This window comes from Protomyctophum parallelum (genome assembly GCF_964188405.1).
Source record: "Protomyctophum parallelum genome assembly, chromosome: 20".
NCBI classification, from domain to species: Eukaryota; Metazoa; Chordata; class Actinopteri; order Myctophiformes; family Myctophidae; genus Protomyctophum; species Protomyctophum parallelum.
Window position 1 is genome coordinate 6,869,157 of NC_139718.1, and position 24,823 is coordinate 6,893,979.

Genomic DNA, 24,823 nt, shown 5'->3' on the forward strand with positions numbered 1-24,823 from the left:
CAAATCTGGGAATACATTTCTTAAGAATTTTCTTGGCAGCTGTCAAAAAATCCCCCTAGGGTGGTTGAATATCAACCAATGTGGGATAAGTAGACACCTTTACAAACACATTGGCGAAGAAAATTCTTGGTAAGAAATGTATTCCCAGATTTTTTTAATATCCCCTGACATACATTTAAGTGCGTTTGTGTTCTATGTAACGTCAGCGCCAATATTATGTTGCGGTCACACGGGCAGATGTAAAAGATGCCCTAAAGTACTATTCATTGTCAATAGAAGCCAGCGACACGACGTTGCAAAGACGGAGCGATGCATGTAGCTGCTCCATGTGTGAACGCACCATTAGGTTAGATAGAGTCTAATAGGCAGATACCTAAGTAGAGGTAGGTTAGGTTCTTGGTTTACCTACATGGTATGAATCTAGATTATTATTATATATGTATGTGGTGTATTACTGTATTTTTGTATAAATAAAGATGACAATACTAACTTGAAGAGTATTTAGGAATACAGTATAATATGGTGTAGTTGCGTATGTTAATTCTCTCTCTCTCTCTCTCATATCCAATCAAAGAACAAGATTCCTTTACAGGATCTCCTCACTGGTCAGCAAAAACACCTTGAAGACCTTAACAGGAGCCCTCGTACAAGGTATCTTTGACTATGCATCCACCTCTTGGTACCACAGCACCTCAAAGGCCCTTAAAACAAGGCTCCAGACCTCCCAAAACAAACTGGTCAGGCTCCTACTTGGTCTCACCCACCTCACCCCTGCCCACTTTGACAGGCTGGGATGGCTTAGGGTCGACGACAGAGTACAGCTTCTTGCAATGGGTCTGGTCCACAAGATTCGATACACCACCAAGATACCCATGTACCTGTCTAAATACTTCCTTAATGTAAACGAAGTTCACACCCACAACACCAGAGGGAGTGCAACAAACCATGTACAACCCAGATTCGGCACAAACAAGGGACTAAATTCTTTTCGCTCCTATGCCACCAAAATGTGGAACGCCCTACCAACAGTCATTAAGACATGTGAATCCCTTGACTCCTTCAAAACCGCTCTCAAAGGGCACCTACGGACGGCTGCAATTCGAAACTGGCCTCTGTAAAATCTGAATCCCCCCACCGCCCCCCCCTTTTCCCCTCACTGTATGTATCCTTTCCCTTTTTGCTTCCTACATGATGAATTCCTGTTCTGTTCTTTAACTACATAGAAGTGTCTATTTGTATGACTCTAAATGTTTTGATGAATTGAACAATGTGGACCCTGTTGTAAACAAGTGTAATGCTTAATTGGGTCGTCCACTCACAGTTAACAGTCTCTGTATTGAGTTTGCGCTTAAAATGTACTTTAATTCTACAAACTGTTAATAAATATTTCAATCAATCAATCCACATTCAATCTGCAATTTTGGTGCACAGTAGGTTATTATATTAACATATACTTTACTATACAGATTGGAGACATTTACATTTTATTAATTAAAAAGGCTACAGGTTTTTCTGTAGAAGTTAGACAAAGTGCATGTGTAACGGATTTGGATTTAAGTTATGCAAAATGTATGCTACTTAGTGCAGAAAGACCATTCAACCTGAGTTGTTTATTGTTTATTTTGAATTAAAAGGTAATGTCCTGTATTTTCCAGGAAACCGAAGATGACGACAATGGGGTACATGGGCGACTTTGGGTTAGTGTTTGGGTTTGGGTTAGGGATAGGGATAGGGTACGGGTTAACAGGACTACTAGGACAAGGACCACGACCAGTCCCAGCACCAGCTGTGCCACCTGCTGTGCCACCTGCTGTGCCACCTGCTGTGCCACCTGCTGTGCCACCTGCTGTGCCAGGTGCTGTGCCACCTGCTGTGCCACCTGCTGTGCCACCTGCTGTGCCACCTGCTGTGCCACCTGCTGTGCCACCTGCTGTGCCACCTGCTGTGCCACCTGCTGTGCCACCTGCTGTGCCAGGTGCTGTGCCACCTGCTGTGCCACCTGCTGTGCCACCTGCTGTGCCACCTGCTGTGCCACCTGCTGGGCCACCTGCTGTGCCACCTGCTGTGCCATGTGCTGTGCCACCTGCTGTGCCAGGTGCTGTGCCAGGTGCTGTGCCAGGTGCTGTGCCACCTGCTGTGCCAGGTGCTGTGCCAGGTGCTGTGCCAGGTGCTGTGCCAGGTGCTGTGCCAGGTGCTGTGCCACCTGCTGTGCCAGGTGCTGTGCCAGGTGCTGTGCCAGGTGCTGTGCCACCTGCTGTGCCATGTGCTGTGCCACCTGCTGTGCCAGGTGCTGTGCCAGGTGCTGTGCCAGGTGCTGTGCCAGGTGCTGTGCCAGGTGCTGTGCCACCTGCTGTGCCAGGTGCTGTGCCAGGTGCTGTGCCAGGTGCTGTGCCAGGTGCTGTGCCACCTGCTGTGCCAGGTGCTGTGCCACCTGCTGTGCCAGGTGCTGTGCCAGGTGCTGTGCCAGGTGGCGCACTACCACCAAAGCCGGGGAAGATTAAGCAAGCGGCTGATAGCGCTCGCCGAGCGCTAACAGCTTGTAAAGGAGCTATTAAAGGAGCTTTTACGCTAACAGCTTGTAAAGGAGCTATTAAAGGAGCTTTTACTAAACGGCGAATTTGCAAATATATTATAATTGCTACTACTATGGGGGTTTGGGGGTTCTTGGTCATAACCCCTGCCATACCTCTGCCTCTTTATGTGGCTACATGTGTATTAGCTGCCGCTAGTTCAGACGGCGGGGATGCTGTGGGAAAGAGGCTTGAAATTAAAAGAAACTGAACCAACTGTTTTGCCTTTTCTTGTTGTTGACTGTTTTGAAGGAAGGCTGTTTAAAGATCCGAACAGAAAAGTCCTGTCTGGTTGCATTAAACAATGTTAAACTCACCAACATTGCAGCTACGAAAAGCTTGAATGACCCTCTTTCTATCTGCAAAGTTTTTGTTTCAGAAAAATCCACCATAGAAACCTTATGTGCTTCTTTCTGTCAAGAAAGGGGGGCATGTCCTGATGGGTAAATGAGGCTCAAAGTAGGCTCAAGGCCAAAACTAACATCGCTGCTATGCATGGCAAGAAATTATACAAGCAAGTAGAACATATGTCACAATATGTCCAAAATTATAATGTCACAATGGTAGACAATACATCGACTTACACATTTTGCCACTCAAAGGGCTAGAAACCAGCAGATGGCTTTGGATGGAACTTCAGAGAACACACAAACATGTTGCTGTGTTCTCAACATGTAGAAAATGGCAGAACCAGGATCACTTCCTGTACTATAAGGACTGCAGCACATTCAAATAAACAGCGCCCCCTGGAGACAGGGAGGTACTAACTTAAAGAATGATGTAGCAACTATGCCACCTAGTGGCAGTAAGCAAAAACAGGGAATATGTTCCATGACACTCCCCGCTTGGCATTATATTAAATTAAAATGCCACAAAACACAATCACTGAACATATGATAATACACTCTGGAAAGGGCTTGGAGAAAGTCCTGGTAGACTTGAAACGTAGTCGATGACCTTATGTATCTGGCTGAACTCTACTGCCTGGTTCTGCAATGGGGGTGGAGCAGGAGGAGGCTGTGGGCATGGGAAAGTGTAGGAAGGGACCTTATGATTACTTTGGCTGCTCAGGGTCAGGGCAGAAGATTGGAGAGCCATGCTTAACTTGGCGGTCGTTGGCTGGGGTAGGACTGTCAGTGTGCTGGTTGCTGCATCAGCAGCAGTGGGGAATGCAGAGGCTGGTAGCTTGGTTTGAAGCTGGGCAGGAAATCTTGCATTGTAGAGAATGTTCTTGACTGACATGTTGTGCAGGGTGATGTGGTGACTCTGGCCTGGTGTGTTCATGTACACCAAGTCGTTGAGTTGGACCGGGTAAGACAGAGCGTTTTTGAGTCTCCGTAACTGTGCTCTTGAGGGGAAGAGGGGAAATTGGGTGACTGTGGGGGTAGGTCAGGTTGAAGAGCTGCAAAGTGTCTTTCACTTGAACACTCCACACACTTGAGGGTGACGAAGTCTTTTTCCTGAAGACGTTGCTGGTCGGAATCACATTGAGGGGACCCGTGAGTGATGTCATCGCGTTGAGCAGGCACATGGATGATATCACGTTGAGCGGGTGCGTGGATGATGTTATCACGGTGAGTGGGTGCGTGGATGATGACATCGTGAAGAGCAGACGTGTCACTGATGTCATCCTGATGAGCGGGAGCGATGCTGATGTCATCCTGATGAGCGGGAGCGATGCTGATGTCATCCTGATGAGCGGGAGCGATGCTGATGTCATCCTGATGAGCGGGAGCGATGCTGATGTCATCCTGATGAGCGGGAGCGATGCTGATGTCATCCTGATGAGCGGTAGCGATGCTGATGTCATCCTGATGAGCGGTAGCGATGCTGATGTCATCCTGATGAGCGGTGGCGATGCTGATGTCGTCCTGATGAGCGGTAGCGATGCTGATGTCATCCTGATGAGCGGTAGCGATGCTGATGTCATCCTGATGAGCGGTGGCGATGCTGATGTCATCCTGATGAGCGGGAGCGATGCTGATGTCATCCTGATGAGCGGTAGCGATGCTGATGTCATCCTGATGAGCGGTAGCGATGCTGATGTCATCCTGATGAGCGGTAGCGATGCTGATGTCATCCTGATGAGCGGTAGCGATGCTGATGTCATCCTGATGAGCGGTAGCGATGCTGATGTCATCCTGATGAGCGGTAGCGATGCTGATGTCATCCTGATGAGCGGTAGCGAAGCTGATGTCATCATGATGAGCGGTAGCGATGCTGATGTCATCCTGATGAGCGGTGGCGATGCTGATGTCATCCTGATGAGCGGTAGCGATGCTGATGTCATCCTGATGAGCGGTAGCGATGCTGATGTCATCCTGATGAGCGGTAGCGATGCTGATGTCATCCTGATGAGCGGTGGCGATGCTGATGTCATCCTGATGAGCGGTGGCGATGCTGATGTCATCCTGATGAGCGGTAGCGATGCTGATGTCATCCTGATGAGCGGTAGCGATGCTGATGTCACCATGGCGTGTTGACGGGTGGACGATGCCGTCACGGCAAACAGGCATGACGGCGCCGGCCCCACGCCGAGGGAATCCGTGGGCGCCGCCATCACGACGATCGACAGCCGACGCCAACACCTTTGCTCTGGCCTTGAGAGCATCAGCTTCTAAGCAGGCCCTTTCCATGGTCGCATTGGCTTCTATGCGGGCCATCTCAATCTTAATGTTCATTTCTTTGTAAGCATAGGCTGCTCTGACTTTAGCGGCCTGTGCTTTAGCCATCGCTCGTGCTGCTGCCATTCTGAGTTGGGTTGATGAAGATGATCTTGAAGATCGTGCTGATGATCCAACAGTCAGCTTTCTTGATGACTTTGAGTGAGTGGAGGATGACTTTGTTTCCTCATTCACTTGCTTCCATACCTGTGATGTCTCCATTATGTTGACTGGATAGGGCTGGTGAAGATGAGTGTACGTCCCTCGCAGAGTGCTAATGATTGCACTAGCCACTCAAAGGGGTGACTGGCTCTCTAGCCAATGTCCAATAGCTGGTTGTGATCCCTCGCAGAGCGCAATGTTTTTACTGTGCTGTTTCACCCAACGTGACTCTGTGTCCTAATTGGGTTCCACAGCCAGCTAAACTCTCTCCCATAAGTATCCTCCAAAGAACAGGCATAAGTGTTGTACATGGACCGGATTTAATATAGGAAAGTGTAAAACTGAAACAAAGAAATACAGAGAGAACATATAAATACACAAAATACAAACCACTTGTTACAGATAAGAATAACAAGGCACTGAAGGCAGTATAATGTAGGTATTTGATACAACTGTAAATAATCAACACGTAAGGACAAGTAATGTAAATAGCATTTACATAGGCTCAAAGTAGGCTCAAGGCCAAAACTAACATCCCTGCTATGCATGGCAAGAAATTATACAAGCAAGTAGAACATATGTCACAATATGTCCAAAATTATAATGTCACAATGGTAGACAATACATCGACTTACACATTTTGCCACTCAAAGGGCTAGAAACCAGCAGATGGCTTTGGATGGAACTTCAGAGAACACACAAACATGTTGCTGTGTTCTCAACATGTAGAAAATGGCAGAACCAGGATCACTTCCTGTACTATAAGGACTGCAGCACATTCAAATAAACAGCACCCCCTGGAGACAGGGAGGTACTAACTTAAAGAATGATGTAGCAACTATGCCACCTAGTGGCAGTAAGCAGAAACAGGGAATATGTTCCATGACACATGCATTTGCATACTCTCTCTATAGTAGTAATGCCAAGAGCTGTGTAAAGTGTAATGTAGTTCTAACTGACACCTTTCCTTTGGAAAGGTCAGTGAGACAAGGTTCTTGTATAGTGTTTCCACAGAACCCTTTAGCAACCCTGGTCAAAAGTGACACAGAGATGAAATATGTGGAAATTCCAGGTACTATTTGGCCATAGGCCTATGTCTGAGGCAAATTAAATGGGTTCTGCATTTCTGCACCAGATCTTGGACTTTTCAGTAGTTTTAGTTTTAGAGATGATAGATTTAAGCACTACATACATTACTTGACACTAGACTATGTAGCTGTTGTACATACTGTTTTTTGCACAATGCATTTTCACCTGAATTTGAACCTTTCAATTTGAATATTTAATTTTAACCTTTCAAGGTTCAATTTGAACCTTGAACCTTGGTAATGGTCAAAGTGTATTCCAACAATATGTGGATGACACGTTTCATTTTACGGTCAGAAATATGAACAGTATTAAAATAATATTATGGACCTCAGGGGCAAAGATCACTATTGAGAAAACAGAAATAATGTAGCCTATGTTGGGCAGGGTTGTGATATCCCTTCAGAGTAGCAAAGGACTAGCTTATATTAAAATACTAGCTACTACCAAAATTGTGTAGTGTGTTTGTGTGAGTGTGCGCGTGCGCGTGTGTGTGCGTGATTCTGACACTACGCCTCACTTTCTTCACAGTGTTGCCATGTCCGCTTATTACAAGCTAATTGTCTCCCCCCCCCCCCCCCTGTAAAGGTTGCTTGTAATTGTAAATATTGCTATAGTTCAAGTTGTGGCTTTGCGGGGCTCGTTTCCAAAGTGTTTTTCAACTAATACTACACTAGTTCAACTATACACTTTGGAAACGAGCCCAGAATGGTTGCGTTCACACGGGCAGACGCAAAGACGCGTTGTGAGCATAGACTGTGAGTTGATTTGGACTGGAGCAGCTGTACATGCATCATTGCGTCTTTACAACGTCATATGTCGCATGCCGTCTTCCATTGACAATGAATGAATGGCACTGCATGCTGTAGGTAAGTGAGTAGGCTTGTTTCCATCACGGAATCTGGCAACACTGGCTGTCAGACTATACTAGGGTAGTACTAGGCACTGCAGACACACACAGAGCTCCTGTTAGCATCATGCTAATGCTTCACAACAACACAACGTTGTAAGAGCGGAGCAACATGAAACCTCGAGCTACATCAGAGTGCAACCAGGTATGTGATGGTTATTCACAATCATATATGAACACACGCACACGCTCGCACACAAACCGGTGGGATTGAACATGGTGGACCCTCTTGTAAACAAGTGTAATGCTTAATTGTGTCGTCCACTCACAGTTAACAGTCTTTGTTTTGAGTCTGTGCTTGAAATGTACTGTAATTCTGCAAACTGTTAATAAATATTTCAATCAATCAATCAATCAATGTTGCTATGTATTGGGCGCGGCCTGCTGGCGTTAGCCCTGCAAGCTAACAGCTATGATGGCTTGATGGGGCTGTTGTCAGAGACAGCATGATAAACAATAAGCTGCTAGCATCATTATATGTTATGAAGACAGCACAGGAACTATATCTATACTAGCTAGCATCATTAGTTATGAAGACAACACAGCTACTATCTACTAGCTAGCATCATTATGTTATGAAGACAACAGAGGAACTATCTATACTAGCTAGCATCATTAGTTATGAAGACAACACAGGAACTATCTATACTAGCTAGCATTATTATGTTATGAAGACAACAGAGGAACTATCTATACTAGCTAGCATCATTATGTTATGAAGACAACACAGGAACTATCTATACTAGCTAGCATCATTATATGTTATGAAGACAACACAGGAACTATCTATACTAGCTAGCATCATTATATGTTATGAAGACAACACAGGAACTATCTATACTAGCTAGCATCATTATATGTTATGAAGACAACACAGGAACTATCTATACTAGCTAGCATCATTATATGTTATGAAGACAACACAGGAACTATCTATACTAGCTAGCATCATTATGTTATGAAGACAACACAGGAACTATCTATACTAGCTAGCATCATTATGTTATGAAGACAACACATGTACTATCTATACTAGCTAGCATCATTATGTTATGAAGACAACACAGGAACTATCTATACTAGCTAGCATCATTATGTTATGAAGACAACAGAGGAACTATCTATACTAGCTAGCATCATTATATTATGAAGACAACAGAGGAACTATCTATACTAGCTAGCATCATTAGTTATGAAGACAACACAGGAACTATCTATACTAGCTAGCATCATTATATGTTATGAAGACAACACAGGTACTATCTACTAGCTAGCATCATTATGTTATGAAGACAACACAGGAACTATCTATACTAGCTAGCATCATTAGTTATGAAGACAACACAGCTACTATCTACTAGCTAGCATCATTATGTTATGAAGACAACACAGGAACTATCTATACTAGCTAGCATCATTATGTTATGAAGACAACACAGGAACTATCTATACTAGCTAGCATCATTATGTTATGAAGACAACAGAGGAACTATCTATACTAGCTAGCATCATTATGTTATGAAGACAACAGAGGAACTATCTATACTAGCTAGCATCATTATGTTATGAAGACAACACAGGAACTATCTATACTAGCTAGCATCATTATGTTATGAAGACAACACAGGAACTATCTATACTAGCTAGCATCATTATGTTATGAAGACAACAGAGGAACTATCTATACTAGCTAGCATCATTATGTTATGAAGACAACAGAGGAACTATCTATACTAGCTAGCATCATTATGTTATGAAGACAACAGAGGAACTATCTATACTAGCTAGCATCATTATATGTTATGAAGACAACACAGGAACTATCTATACTAGCTAGCATCATTATATGTTATGAAGACAACACAGGAACTATCTATACTAGCTAGCATCATTATATGTTATGAAGACAACAGAGGAACTATCTATACTAGCTAGCATCATTATATGTTATGAAGACAACACAGGAACTATCTATACTAGCTAGCATCATTATATGTTATGAAGACAACACAGGAACTATCTATACTAGCTAGCATCATTATATGTTATGAAGACAACAGAGGAACTATCTATACTAGCTAGCATCATTATATGTTATGAAGACAACACAGGAACTATCTATACTAGCTAGCATCATTATATGTTATGAAGACAACAGAGGAACTATCTATACTAGCTAGCATCATTATATGTTATGAAGACAACACAGGAACTATCTATACTAGCTAGCATCATTATATGTTATGAAGACAACAGAGGAACTATCTATACTAGCTAGCATCATTATATGTTATGAAGACAACAGGGGAACTATCTATACTAGCTAGCATCATTATATGTTATGAAGACAACACAGGAACTATCTATACTAGCTAGCATCATTATATGTTATGAAGACAACAGAGGAACTATCTATACTAGCTAGCATCATTATATGTTATGAAGACAACAGAGGAACTATCTATACTAGCTAGCATCATTATATGTTATGAAGACAACACAGGAACTATCTATACTAGCTAGCATCATTATATGTTATGAAGACAACAGAGGAACTATCTATACTAGCTAGCATCATTATGTTATGAAGACAACACAGGAACTATCTATACTAGCTAGCATTATTATATGTTATGAAGACAACAGAGGAACTATCTATACTAGCTAGCATCATTATATGTTATGAAGACAACACAGGAACTATCTATACTAGCTAGCATCATTATATGTTATGAAGACAACAGAGGAACTATCTATACTAGCTAGCATCATTATGTTATGAAGACAACACAGGAACTATCTATACTAGCTAGCATTATTATATGTTATGAAGACAACACAGGAACTATCTATACTACAGTGCTATGGTTAGTTATAGAGTCATGGTTGTCATCATGATTGTGTTATAACTTGACAACATGACAGCTATAGCGTCATTATGTTATAAACAGTGTTGGGTGTAACGGCGCTATTAATAACGACGTTATGTAACGGACTACTTTTATTGGTAACGGAATAAACTTACTAGTTAGTTTTGCAATATAGTAGTTAGTTACTTAGTTACTTTTCCAAAAAAGTAATCCCGTTATTATAATGTGTCCCTGTTCATTCTGTTGGCAAGATTTAAAAATAATAAAGCCCCGACTGCCTGCGGAGTTTATTTCTCCTGCCTTCTGTTTGATTTATCCTTCCAAGCCCACTATACCATGTACTACACAGCCTGCGTCTACTACATCCTGTAGTTCACTTAAGAAATAAAAGTATTGTTACATGCAGCTTTTATTTTGAAGAGGAAGAGGAAGTTGTTTCGGTTGTTTCCAGCTACCACATGACAGTGGTAGTGGTGCCGGGTGGTAGTGGAATAATAAAAACAACATGCTTTTAGCCAACGTTCATAAAAACCGCATGCGTCTATGACTTAAACAATGTAGGCTAAACACTTTGGAATTACGTTAAACATGGAATATCCTTTATAACTTATAAATACAACAACAACAGCAACAATAGCATCATTTAAGCTCCAGGCGGAAACTCCCTCTACCCCAAGAGAGGTTCCAACATCATATTATAAAGAGACAATACCTAGCATGGTTGTTATAAAGACAACATAACAACTAGCTATCATGTTATAAAGACAACAGCAAGCTAGAATGATTGTGTTAAGGCCTATTCATAGTTTGGATTTTCGGTGGTGAGGTGACCACCGCTCCGGTGGTGAGCTGACCACCGGAGCTGAAATAACGTTGAGCGGTGGTGAGTAAAAACAGAGAGAAGGGCTGGAGCGGTGGCGGTGGTTTGCTCTTCACCGCGGCTCGTGACGTCATGTTGTAGTTCGGTGGTCACCATAACCACCGAAAATCCAGACTATGTATGAGCCTTTATAAAATGCACCTCAATTGAAGAGGACAGAACAACTGGCTAGCAAATATGTCATGAAGAAACATGATATCAATAAGCAACTTGAAGCATGCATCAGTGTTGATGTATTTGTTATAAAGACAACATGATAAGACCATGCAGTCAGTGGGTGTTTTATAAAGACAAACGGGTGCTGTGGTAATTGTGTTGAAGACAACGCCAACATCAACAACAGGCGCTTCTAAACCCTAAAAGTTTTCTGAAAAGCCCATGTTTCTAAGTCAGTCATGGTGCTCAACCTTTTCCATGTCAAGGACCCCCAGAATTATCTGTATTTGGCCGCAGACCCCCATCTGAAAATATGTTGATCCAAGGACCCCCCCCCCCCCCCCCCCCAGAAGCAACATTTGAGTTAAAAACGTTTGCTCTGAAATAATATATATTCAAAGATTTGCCACATTTTCACGATTTTTCTAAAATAGCAGATCTACAAGCTCGTAGCGAGGTGCAGCGCTACGAGCTTGTAGATCTGCTATTTCTCAACAGCTAAAGCATAACGTAATGCTTAAAACACCAAAAGGGGTTCCCGCCCAGAATGGGTTATGGTTATTATTCACAGCTGATGACAACATAATTGTTCATTATGTTGCCTTTCTAACAATTCATCACTGATGCTAGCTTGATGTTTATCTCTTAACGTGACAGTGAAAGATACATCGACTGTCACACTCTAGCTGTTGCACTCCTTTCATGACTTTAGGCATGTTATTAACAGGCGTTTTATTATTATTATGTTAATGGTTTCTTGCTGTGAAACTTGGCCTGACGACACAGACCGATGTAGCTGATTGTGACTGACAGCTAGTCAGTGGTCAAGGGGTGAATGATCACCTGGTCATCAGTGATTGATTGATTGATTGATCGATCACATGTGACAAAATGTAATAATCTCAGCTGCTGGACAATTCTCCATTTGACATACTGTAATAATGTATATGGTTATGGGTACATGGTACACTGATACTGGGTTTATGTACCTGCACAAATGGAACCAAGTGCATCCACACGGGTCCAGTTAGTTCCATTTGTCCACTCCCAGAGGTACACATAGACATTAGGTCACTCTCATCTCATAGACATACTGTAAAGCTACATCAGACAAGACTGACTGGCGAGTCTGGTATCGCTCAGAGCCATGGAGCAAGACAGAGTTACGCAAACTCCGTTCACTTCATGGGGCCAGTCCAATGGCTGCTCTTCTATACATGGACTTCTATTGAATGGGGATAACCAGAAGTATTATTGAATGGGGACAACCCGGGAAGTTTACGGAATGCATCGATGTACATGAACCATGTGACCGTGCTGCTTTCTTTCTGCCCCCTCAATGTCGCAACTCTCCTAGATGGCTCTGGTATCGCTTTAACCCTGAACTTGTCTTTCTGGAACAAATGTTGTTTGACAAGTTCTGAATCTCAATTAATCCGTCTTTGTCACACGGCACAAGGATAAAATATCTCTCCCCCCCCCCCCCCCCCCCTTCTTAGCCAGAAGAAAACTGAGCTGTCGAATTATAGTTGAGATGCTAATCTGTCAAATAGTTTTGTCCTAGTTAAGCAACATACTTATTTGCAGGCAGCCAAAGGGGACACACATTTGGTGGTTGGCTAAAGGCCAGATTTGAACGATCACAATGCCGACAAACACAGGTGACATTGTGCAGAGAGAGAGAGAGAGAGAGAGAGAGAGAGATGCAACTGTGTGTAATAATAGTGTGGATATATAATGTACACTATTATAAATAACTTATACATATTTGTACTTTTCCACCCAATGCGGTTTAAGGTGGATTAGATGAGGATTTGTGTGCGTGTGTGTGCATTCGTAACACACACATACACACACACAAACGGAGCCCTAGTGTGGGCTAACTCTACTCCTCTTATTTTGTCACAATTGTTGTTTACATGCACTAAAAACTCATGTACTTTCAAGTCTTACCACCTAGCCATTACACAATTCCCTGCTGTATTTCACTGGCTGGTGGCCAACCACTTGGGCAGTAGGTATCCTAGCGCAGTAGTTCTCTTCTCAACCTTTTCGTAGCAGACACGTTTTGAGCTTGTACGTAGATCAACATTCTTTTCATTTAAATTGAAATCCTGAAAAGTAAAAAAATATATTTAATTTCAAAAGCATTCCGTTATAGTTATGTTAACTTTATGGACTAAATACAAATACTTATAAAATTAAAATAACATTTAGCTGCCTGAAATCAATAATATATCAATGTTCGGATATTAACCTGCGGTTAATACAGATTGGGAGTGAGTCTCCAGTTCAGTTCTGATTGCAATGTGAAGTTCATTCCATAGTGTTGGAGCCAGAAGTAGAAGAGCTTGGGACATGTGGAGCGTTGTCCTGGCGTGTTTGACTCGCTTCACTTCCACAGATAAATATTGTGACGCAATAGGAGAACAGGATTCTTAATAGGACTGGTTGTTAAAGATCCCTAAATATGGGGATCTTTAACAACTGCCTAATGCCTATACGGCAGTGAACAGTGGGTTGGCTTCAGGGCAGGCTCCAGCGTTAACTGCCGTATAGGAGAACAGACTCTATCGTTGCATAGAAGAAGCTGAGTTTGATTTGATTAATTCAATTCATTCAAGCTTAGTTTATTCTCGAAATTACACTGAGTAATCAAACTAATTTTCGTCGAGTATTACAATCGTCATCATATATAAAAAAAAACATCACTATACATCAGAAGATCAGGAAAAGAAAAACTAAAGATTTACATGTGAATTACATAGGTTTACAATTAAAAAGCTAAGACAAATTTCAAAACAATCTAAAAACAGTTACAGACCCCAGGGGTCTGTATCAGGCTTCACACACTGTCTGCGAACGCCTCACCTGACTCTCATAAAAACATGTCCCAAAACATGTCTAACATAAGGTGAAATTCCTGTGGCCTAATGTGTACACGACCTCACGTGACAAAAAAAATGTGAAGTAGATATTGATGATACATTTGTTTTGGTTGGATCGATCAGTCAATGAGTGTTTTTGCTGTGGTTTTCCAGAGCCCACACTGAAGGCCCGGCAGCAGCCTCAGCCATGGAGTCCCCCAAAACCAACGAGAGCAGCTTCCCCACCTACGTGGACCTGGATGACTATCTCTCCAAGCACAACTCCAACTTCGTCTGGCTGCTCGTGGGTGAGTGAACTCAACCCCGTCACCTCAATAACAAGTGTTGTTTCTGGTGGCACATTTAGATTTTTAGTCGTAGTCTCTTCAATAGCTTTCATTTTAGTTTCAGTCACATTTTTGTCACCTTGAATGTTTTAGTGTTTGGTCTAGTTTTAGTCGACTAAATATCATACGACTAAAATGTATTTTGGCGGGCCTTGATGCCGATAGCCGATCTACAAGCTCACAACGCGTCGCAGTGCTATTTTCAGCATGCAACCAATTGTAAAATGACTTGTACTGGATCTCTTGTCCATTATAGTCTAGTTTTTTTTGTTGTTGACGAAATCCGTTTACTTTTCGTCAGTGAAAAAAAGGTAGTCGACGGGACATTTTTCGTCTTAGTTTTAGCCGCCGGTTGAATGTCACTGACACTGTTCTACTCCTTGTGCTCTCGTCTTGCAGCCACCATTCTGTCCTGTGGATGGATTATTTATTTAACTTATTACAACTCTCGTAACATCGGCCTCATCCTCACCCTCATCATCAACAGACTCTACAAGGATGGCTACATCCACATCGGTGAGTTTGTCTCTCTCTGTCTGTCTCCGTCTACGGGCGCGGCAGTGGCTCACAGTGCGTTTTAATTAAGCAATATTACACGTGGTTTAACGTCATTAATGCACGTCTGCGATGTTGCAGGAACGAGCCTGCAGGGCGCCGCGAGTTCCGAAAGGAACGCAGAGGGGTCCGAGAGGCTAAATCTCATCAAATGGTGGCTCAAATGCCAAATAAATAATGGGCCTTGAAAGGAAAAGGGTTAAAAACTCCTGTACTACAGTATACAGTAGTATGCACCATTCGGTAGAACATGGCAGATGTGATCTTGCAGACTTGCTGTTTTCGGTAAAACACAATTGGTTTGCGTAAGCAGAGTAAATGTGAAGGACAGCATTACCTTCCAGCAATAGCTTCCTCTTTCGGAGGGTTGCACAGGAAGCTGTGGGCTGAATGTAATCTCTGTAAAGTGCCTTGGATAAATAAATGGCACCATTTACCATGAAGTGCGAATGTTTGTTGTGCTTTTCTGCATTGTGTTTGTTAGATAGTTTTTTTTTCTAATTCCACTATTGTAACGTGTCAATTACATGTTAAAAGGAAAATAACTATGCTTGTTTGGGTCAAACTAATTATATCTATTGAATAAAATAAAATAAAATAAAAAAGCCTAGCTACAAGTCGCCAGCGTGTCCTATCGCGGTACGCTGTGAGTTTGTATAGGCTAATCTTCCACTATATTCCATGTCTGTCTGCCTATCATGCCATGTTTGCCCAAAACAGGGATGCCTAGTATAGACTAGTGCGTCAAAGTCCTGCCCCCTCGAGAGACCCGGAAAATAAATCCCCGTTAATTTTCCTCATAGACTTTTCAGAAAGTATTTATTTAAAGATGTTTACGCAGTGGACAAAGCCAACTCTTGTCGTGACAAATCATGACAATAAACACAATGTTTTGGGCCATACAAAGAATTAGAAGAAGTAGAAAAAAACAGCAGGTTAGAACACTTTTGTTTTTCTTCTTTGTAATTATTTGTTTGGTCCAAAATATTGTGTTTATTGCCATGATGTTGTCACTTAAATAAATACTTTTTGAAATGTCTATGAGGAAAAATGCATTGAGATTCATTTCCTGGGCCTGGTGTCGTCATGAAAGGGTGAAGGGTGAAAAGGGACTGTGACGCTCTATAGCACAATGTGGCTTAAATGTGATGGTTGTTCATGATTAACATGACATTGTGTGTGCCGACGGCTCCAGGTTCCTTCTCCTTCTCCGTGCTGTCTGGTAAAGTCATGTTCAGAGACGTCTACTTCATCAATGAAGACATGTCCATCAGGTAAACTCTGTGGTTTTTGGGGCGGCACATTTCTATTTGAGTTTTTTAAGTCTTTGGAATTGAAACTTAGTTTTTGTCACATTTTAGTCACCTGGAATGTGTTTTAGTCGACTAAATCTCCAGTTGATTAAGTCGACTAAAATGTATTTTGGCGGGCCTTGATGCTGTTGTAATGACTGTTTTTAAACGCGTTGCACTGCGACGTGTTGTGAGCTGAAATTTTGAAAATTTTAATTTAAATCTTTGCTTCTGGGGAGGTCCCTGGCTGGAACAACACATTTTCAGATGGGGGGCGGTGGCATATTACATATCATTTTTGGGGTCCTTTTTTTTTTTATAATTTGGGTACCCCCCCGAGGTGTCGCGACCCCCAGGTTGAGAACCCCTGTCCTAAAACACTACTTGCCCAAGCATTTCATACTCGAGGTCCCCCAAATTAATTATATGGATTTGATCCGTGGACAGACTTTTCAGACCCATCTGAAAATATCTTTAAATTACCACAGTAAGCACAGTCGTCGTTTCGTAATCATCATTCTCCCAAGAAGGGCTTCTGGAGAAATGTAACTTAAGTCACATTAAGCTGCATGTCGCAATGCTTGTCATACGTCTGTTCACCTAGTGGTCCTAAAGCCTACAGGTTACGTCACATCATTATTTTGGGCTTTGATCCAGACCATGTGGGAAAGCAGGCGCATTTGGACGTGGAAAAATGCCACGTTCGTGGAGGGGGTGGGGGGGGGGGGGGGGGTGGGGGAACGACTTCTAATCTAAGATTGCATTAACCCATTCTGGGCGGGAACCCCTTTTGGTGTTAGCTATTGAAAAATAGCAGATCTACGACTGTACCACCGAAAAAAGTCCTTGCACTCTTGTTTCCATTCAGGTCCTGGATATTCAATTCATAATCATGACATGAAAAATAACAACAAAATTCAAATCATCATACAAAGTAAAAAATAACACATGTACAAAGAAAGGGTTATTATAAGGAGGTGGGGGTAGTCACTAGGGCATTCACTTCTAGTCATTTTTACTAGTTGACATAGTTTACTAGTCGACTAGTTGTTTAACTACCATTTAGAAATAAATATTTGTGCATTTAAAAACTGTGTACATTGGTGACTATAACTATAATCTACCTGATCTTGAGGCCTACAAAATCAGGGGGGGGGGAAAAAACGACTAGTGGATTTACTAGTCGACTAGTTGCTTAACGCCCTAGCAGTCACTAGACTTTGGCATGCTGAAAGGTGGATTTTCACCCCCATCGGGTACAACTAAAGCTTTCTCTTATCTCCTAGGATACAAGATGGCTTCCTCATCTTTCGTTGGTGGAAAATGTACAACCCCAAACAGAAGCAGCACGGTGAGTAGAGGGGGAATGTTTAATTTGGGAACACAAACACTTTAATTGGCACTGGTTCCACCCGGATAACTGAACGTTAGTGGACTATAATCACATATACGTTATGATCATTTTCCTACTTATATTGATCCCAAATCACTTGCCATGGGGTCTATTTTGGGAGGGAATTTAAGAGGAATTTGTATGTTTGAGCAGCCACTTGTGAGGACCAATGCACAATTACACTGTATTTCTGTCAAAGGGGTTACACTATGGAACAAATGCAGAGATGAACTGAAGCTAAGCAGAAAGTGGACTGTAGGCCATATGTTGTAGTTGTAGATTTTCCTATGCAAGGCAATGGGACAAATGTATTCACTAATACATGCTGTAGTGCAATCATAAGTACACCATTGATGTGTGATGTAATTTTGTTGGTAATATGCTGCGTAGCAATAAAGTTATTGAATATTTTCACTTTCGCACTTTTTTATTTGCTCTTTGTAGACGGTCCCTAACCGCTCAGCTAACCGCCTGCTGCCCACATAGAGATGCATATAATCTATTAAAGTCGGAGGTTGGCTCCGACTTTATAAATCATATAATGATCATAAATAAAAAAATTGAAAAAGCTACTGTAAAAGCTAAATTATTTAAAAAAATAAAATAAACTAATCTTTCTGGAAAATATATATTTTTTGTTTAAAGCGCAAATAACATGCATTTTAAAACTGCTTTTAATATTTAATAATCATATTGTCTATGTCCCTCAAAGTTATTTCTAATGGTTTGAGCCTCAATCACCACTCTGATATAACCAGGCCTTGTCAATTCTTTCTGGACTTTGAAAGCAGTTTTAGCTGCAGTACCACAATGTCCTGAGGTGGTGGAGAGGGTGCTGATATGCAGATTATTTAATATTTGAGTCATTATAATACTCATGCTAGATAAAACCAGGCTTGTTTCCATTCCATGCCAGCTTGGAAAATCAACAATGGTGGACATTGTAAACAAAGTGGAAATGCTTTGAAGAAAAGGAGGAATTATACAAAGTAGGGTGACATTGATGACATCACGATGAGGCCAAAATCAGTCGAGCTGTTTCTGAGAGCAATTTCCATTAAAACACCCATATGACATGAAAGCCTGATTGTTCAAAATTGGTTATTTGTGCGGATAGAAAACACACATGGGAGCCCCAAAAATACAAAAGAAATTGAAAAAGTTGAATTTTACGTTATAGGTCCCATTCTGACCGGGCACCCATTTTGGTGTCGGCATCATGTTATGCTTTAGCTATTTAAAAATAGCAGATCTACAAGCTCATATCGCGCCACCGAGTGGCGCGATACGAGCTTGTAGGTCTGCTATTTTTGAAAAATCGAAGAACGACTTGAGATTTTTTAGAATCTGATCTCAGGTCAGAATGGGTTCATCAGACCAGTGTGTGTCCGGCGGAAACCTCCGTATGAATCTGATCTCAGGTCAGAATGGGTTAAAATATCGTGAAAAATCGTATCCTTGATACGAATCGTATTGCGAGTTGAGTGAATGGCCACAACATGCCCTATATACCCGGACACGGTATATTGAATAACCCATTCTGACCTGAGATCAGATTCATACGAGGTTTCCGCCGGACACACACTGGTCTGATGAACCCATTCTGACCTGAGATCAGATTCTAAAAATGTCAGTCGCTCTTCGATTTTTCAAAAATAGCAGACCTACAAGCTCGTATCGCGCCACTCGGTGGCGCGATATGAGCTTGTAGATCTGCTATTTTTCAATAGCTAAAGCATAACATGATGCCGACACCAAAATGGGTGCCCGGTCAGAATGGGATAAGCAGTAATGAAGTCGGTGACGACCTCTCCTCCTCCTCCTCAGACCCCAAGGCGGAGACCAGGCTGTACGTGACCATCAACGGCTTGGAGTTCCACGAGTACAACCGCACGGACCTGTACGCCCGGCTGCAGGAGACCTTCGGCCTGGAGCCCACCGTGGCCTCCCCGAAGAGGGACGAGGACCGAGACAAAACCCTGGACAGGTATAGGGAGACTCACTGGAACCGGACCGCCCTGCCCTGACTGAGGCCCCTTTTCTACTGGGAACCGGTTCCGTTCTTTTTGGGTTTTTTTTTTTTTTGTCCATGAGCCAGGGCTCCAAAATTGGAATGTTAAAGGGACACTTCACCCTTTTTGCAAAAAAATATATGTTAATGACGTTTAGAAGCTTTAGAACACTTTCCTGGAGATCTTTATGTGTGTAATATGTGGTTTTAGATATTTTAGATTGTAGCAGTGAGCCTGTTGTCTCTGATGTCATGGACACTGGGCTCACTTCCTTCCTGGACTACATGTTGTCTCAGTAAGACAGCTCTCCCCCTATCCACAAGGAGGAGCAGTGCACCAAAGAATTATGGGAATTGTAGTCCAGGAAGGTAGTGAGACCAGTGTCCATGACATCAGAGACAACAGGCTCACTGCTACAATCTAAAATATCTAAAACCACATATTACACACATAAATACCCCCAGGAAAGTGATCTAAAGCTTCTAAACGTCATTAACATATATTCTTTTGCAAAAAGGGTGAAGTGTCCCTTTAAGCCATTTTTAGGCCTGACCTCAAAATAAAAAATAAAAAAAATCTTCTAAAGTTTTCTGAAATACATATTTTCACGATTTTTCGAAAATAGCAGACCTACAAGCTCGTAGCGCGCCACTCGGTGGCGCGCTACGAGCTTGTAGATCTGCTATTTTTCAATAGCTAAATTATAACAATGTTTAAAACACCAAAAGGGGTTCCCGCCATGAATTGACTCATCCATTGAATCAGTGGTGCTCAATATTTCATGTCAAGGACGCCGAAAAATATATGTAATTGGCCACCGACCCCCCCCCCCCCCCCCCCCATCTGAAAATATGTTGCTCCAGGAACCCCCCAGAAGCAAAGATTTTAGTTAAAAATGTTCGCTCTGAAAGAATATATATTCAAAGGTTTGTGCAGCATGTGCCGCTATTTTTCAAAAATAGCAGCCGTACAAGCTTGTAGATCTGCTATTTTTCCAACAGCTAAAGCATGACATAATGCTTAAAACACCAAAAGGGGTTCCCGCCCAAATTGGGTTAAGCATTTAGAATGGCATTAAGAGTGCCAACTGTTAAGTTTAATCGACAAACTTTGACGATTAGTCTATTAACGATTAACTATTAAAATCCCTAGCAAGTTTTATTTTTTTCATTTATCCTTTTGATACTTGTATAATGTGTATTTTCTGTACATTGTCAATAAAACACATCTCGACCAATCAAATTGCTTGTTCTCCTGTGCAGCGTGAACATCAAAGCAGAGACTCCGGACCCTTCGTCGTCCTGGCGTTCCCTCATCCCTGTCATCAAAGTCAACATCAGCACGGTGAGTGAGGCGTCGCCCCCTGGTGGAGCAGCCCGGTATAATCTGTTAACATCAGCACTCCAAGTGCCGGCGCTATTAGAGCTTGCGGAGCAAATGTGGAGCAAATCTTTGAATATATGTGGCCAAATTTGACTGAGGGACTGCCATAGGACTTCTTTGATTGTTGTTCATGTCATATGATGAAAGCAGGGAATCATAGCTTCAAATTGACATATTGGCGGTTCAGTTTGACCCAACGGTTTTTAGAGATATGGCTTATAGAGTAATGGAGATAATGTCTTGCAGAAAACACCAAAAGGGGTTTGTTCCTTGTCCTGAATGTGTCAAATCGACTGGCTTCATGGGGAATGGTGTGCTTGTGTTTTGCTAAGAGAAATGTTGTAGAGTTTAATTAAGCAATATTACACTTACACGAGAGTGACGAGAGGGTGTGGTTTAACCCATTCTGAACGGGCACCCATTTTGGTGTCGGCATCATGTTATGCTTTAGCTATTTAAAAATAGCAGATCTACAAGCTCATATCGCGCCACCGAGTGGCGCGATACGAGCTTGTAGGTCTGCTATTTTTTGAAAAATCTAAGAGCGACTGACATTTTTAGAATCTGATCTCAGGTCAGAATGGGTTCATCAGACCAGTGTGTGTCCAGTGGGAAACCTGGTATGAATCTGATCTCAGGTCAGAATGGTTTAACTGAACCTGAACTGAATAAATGGTCAGGAACGAGACGTAGTCGAGTTCCGCAAGCATCACTGAAGTGGCAATAATCACGTTAAACCACACCCTCAAGTGTAATATTGCAATGATACAACAGTTACCGGTACCCTTAAAACTAAGAAAATCGCTGAAAACACATTTTTTTTAATGACCGATGTAGTCACTATACGACCACAAACTAGCTAGCCTAACCACCGAGTTTGCTGAGCTCCGGGTAAACAGAGCAACCGAATTCTTTGTTTTGATTCGGTGTGGAGTGGTGCTCGTTTTAAACCACGGCTAGAAGGCTGCATCAACCAAACCGATTGCTTCCTCGAAAGCAATCTGTTGTATTATAATTGATATTGATGAATTAGTGAATTCACTAAGCACATTACTGGATTAACCCATTCTGCATCATGTTATGCTTTAGCTATTGAAAAATAGCAGATCTACAAGCTCGTATCGCGCCACTCGGTGGCGCGATACGAGCTTGTAGGTCTGCTATTTTTTTTTTAATTCGAAGAACGACTGACATTTTTAGAATCTGATCTCAGGTCAGAATGGGTTAATCAGACCCAGTGTGTGTCCCGTGGAAACCTCGTATGAATCTGATCTCAGGTCAGAATGGGATAATTGATATTGATGAATTAGTGAATTCACTAAGCACATTACTGGATTAACCAAACTATAAGGATAACCTTGTATAACGTTCTCCCACTCCCACAGGGTCGCCTGGCGTTCGGAAACCACCACCTGCCCCAGACCATGTGCGTGAACTTCGACGACGCCTTCCTGACGTACGCCACCAAGCCGCCGTCCAGCCACCTGGACCAGTTCATGCACATCCTCAAAGGCACGCTGGAGAACGTGCGCGTCATGCTGGTGCCCAGCCCGCGCTACGTGGGCATGCAGAACGACGAGTAAGAGCCGCCACATGGGTTAGATATGTGTTAGGGATGCTCCTCCCATCAGGTCTTTTGGGACCGATACCGACCATTCTGACCTGAGATCAGATTCATAAGAGGTTTCCGCCGGACACACACTGGTCTGATGAACCCATTCTGACCTGAGATCAGATTTTAAAAATGTCAGTCGCTCTTCGATTTTTCAAAAATAGCAGACCTACAAGCTCGTATCGCGCCACTCGGTGGCGCGATATGAGCTTGTAGATCTGCTATTTTTAAATAGCTAAAGCATAACATGATGCTGACACCAAAATGGGTGCCCGGTCAGAATGGGTTAATTGTCTTTTCCTGATCTTCTGGTGTATTGCGATGCTTTTCTATTATGATATTGTACTACTCGACGACACTGAAAATGAGTTCTAATTACTCGAGAATCTTTCGAGAGTAAATACAACTTGAACGAATGAATGACCTCTGAGAGCGTGCATTTGTAGACTCTGAGTTACAGACCTGTTAACCCATTCTGAACGGGCACCCATTTTGGTGTTAGGATCATGTTATGCTTTATCTATTGAAAAATAGCAGATCTACAAGCTCATAGCGCGCCACCGAGTGGCGCGCTACGAGCTTGTAGGTCTGCTATTTTTGAAAAATCGAAAAGAACGACTGACATTTTTAGAATCTGATCTCAGGTCAGAATGGGTTAATCAGACCAGTGTGTGTCCAGTGGAAACCTCGTATGAATCTGATCTCAGGTCAGAATGGTGGTCATTTGGGGCTAGCAGTCTTTATGGGTTTCTGGTCATTTGGTTATTGTCCACTCATTTTGTGTGTTCGTGTCAAAAATGGCATTTTGACAAAAACGTCCACCACAAGCCAACATGGACGATGATGATGATGATGATGATGACCCCTGTTAATGCAGGTGTGTGAAATAGGGCATTCACTTCTAGTCATTTTTACTAGTTGCCTAGTTTACTAGTCGACTAGTTGTTTAAACTACCGGTACCTATTTTTTTTGGAAAGTAGTTGTTTAACTACCTTATTTCTTGGAAGAAACGTCTGATTCTTCTAGTCGACTAGTACCAACAAGGTCGACTAGTGGATTCACTAGTGGACGATTGGACTAGTGGACTAGTTGCTTAATGCCCTATAGTGTGAAGTGTGAAATGGACGCTGCTTGTTCTTCTCTGCCGTTCTAGGCCTCCCAGGCTGATGGGGGAGGGCTTTGTGGTCATGCAGTCCAACGACGTGGACATCTACTACTACCAGGATGAGCCAGGTAGACCTGTCTGTCTGTCTGTCTGTCTGTCTGTCTGTCTGTCTGTCTGTCTGTCTGTCTGTCTGTCTGTCATACACTCTTTTTTTTATCCTGTGCCAGAGAGAGAGAGCAGCTGTTTCAGCGCCACCTGGTGGTCACCAGTTTAGGCTTTGGTTGCCAATTCGCCCATTATAAAAAAAGAAAGAAAATGTAATTCTATTATGCATGTAATGTGCATGTCATCACCATTTATTTTTCTCCAAAAGAATATGTCTTGTCGACCGTGGCATCCGGTCCATATTTGGCAATAAAACGTCTTGTCGTTTATGGCTCTACCCATTTACTGCCACCATTTATTGAGAAATTAGGATCTAATTCACGCCAGCATTTTTCTAATTTGAGCTCTTATTTTGAAAAGCCAAATTTTGCCTCAACCGGAAGTGGGCTTATCCCGGCCAGCTTTACGTTGCCAAGACAACCTTTGTTTACATCATCGGGTCAATGCCGGTACATTTTAGCACTCCACAACGTCGGCTCGTGCCGTCAAAGAAACACTGTTTTGACCAAAAATGCCATCTGGGACAAGGGATAGGAGATACAGGCGATTGAAAGAAACGGATGAAATGGATTCTTATGGCGACGGCGATCTAAGATGAACGATCCAGTGCAGTGCTAACAACACTGCTAGCTAACCGGCTAACGTGAGTAGCATTATGGCTCGATCGATCAAACGCACTATAAAAGTGCAATTGCCGAAGGGCTACGGCAATGGCGGCAAGTGTTAATATCAAAATTAGGCTTCAATTGCCGAAGGGCTTCGGCAATGGCGGCAAGAGGGTTAAGATACAGACA

At 42.5% G+C, this 24,823-nt stretch overlaps 1 protein-coding gene across 1 annotated transcript in view; it reads left to right on the forward strand.

Moving 5' to 3' along the window:
- The first annotated feature begins 7,411 nt into the window (after positions 1–7,411).
- Positions 7,412–24,823, forward strand: part of kiaa1109 (KIAA1109) — a 196,078-nt gene continuing 178,666 nt past the window's right edge. The window contains exons 1-9 of the mRNA XM_083792424.1: positions 7,412–7,536; positions 14,339–14,472; positions 14,911–15,027; positions 16,262–16,340; positions 17,645–17,709; positions 19,579–19,738; positions 21,026–21,107; positions 22,532–22,725; positions 23,913–23,992. Coding sequence (XP_083648550.1) covers positions 14,373–14,472; positions 14,911–15,027; positions 16,262–16,340; positions 17,645–17,709; positions 19,579–19,738; positions 21,026–21,107; positions 22,532–22,725; positions 23,913–23,992 — 877 coding nt within the window. The 5' untranslated portion in view covers positions 7,412–7,536; positions 14,339–14,372. The remainder of the gene's footprint in view (positions 7,537–14,338; positions 14,473–14,910; positions 15,028–16,261; positions 16,341–17,644; positions 17,710–19,578; positions 19,739–21,025; positions 21,108–22,531; positions 22,726–23,912; positions 23,993–24,823) is intronic.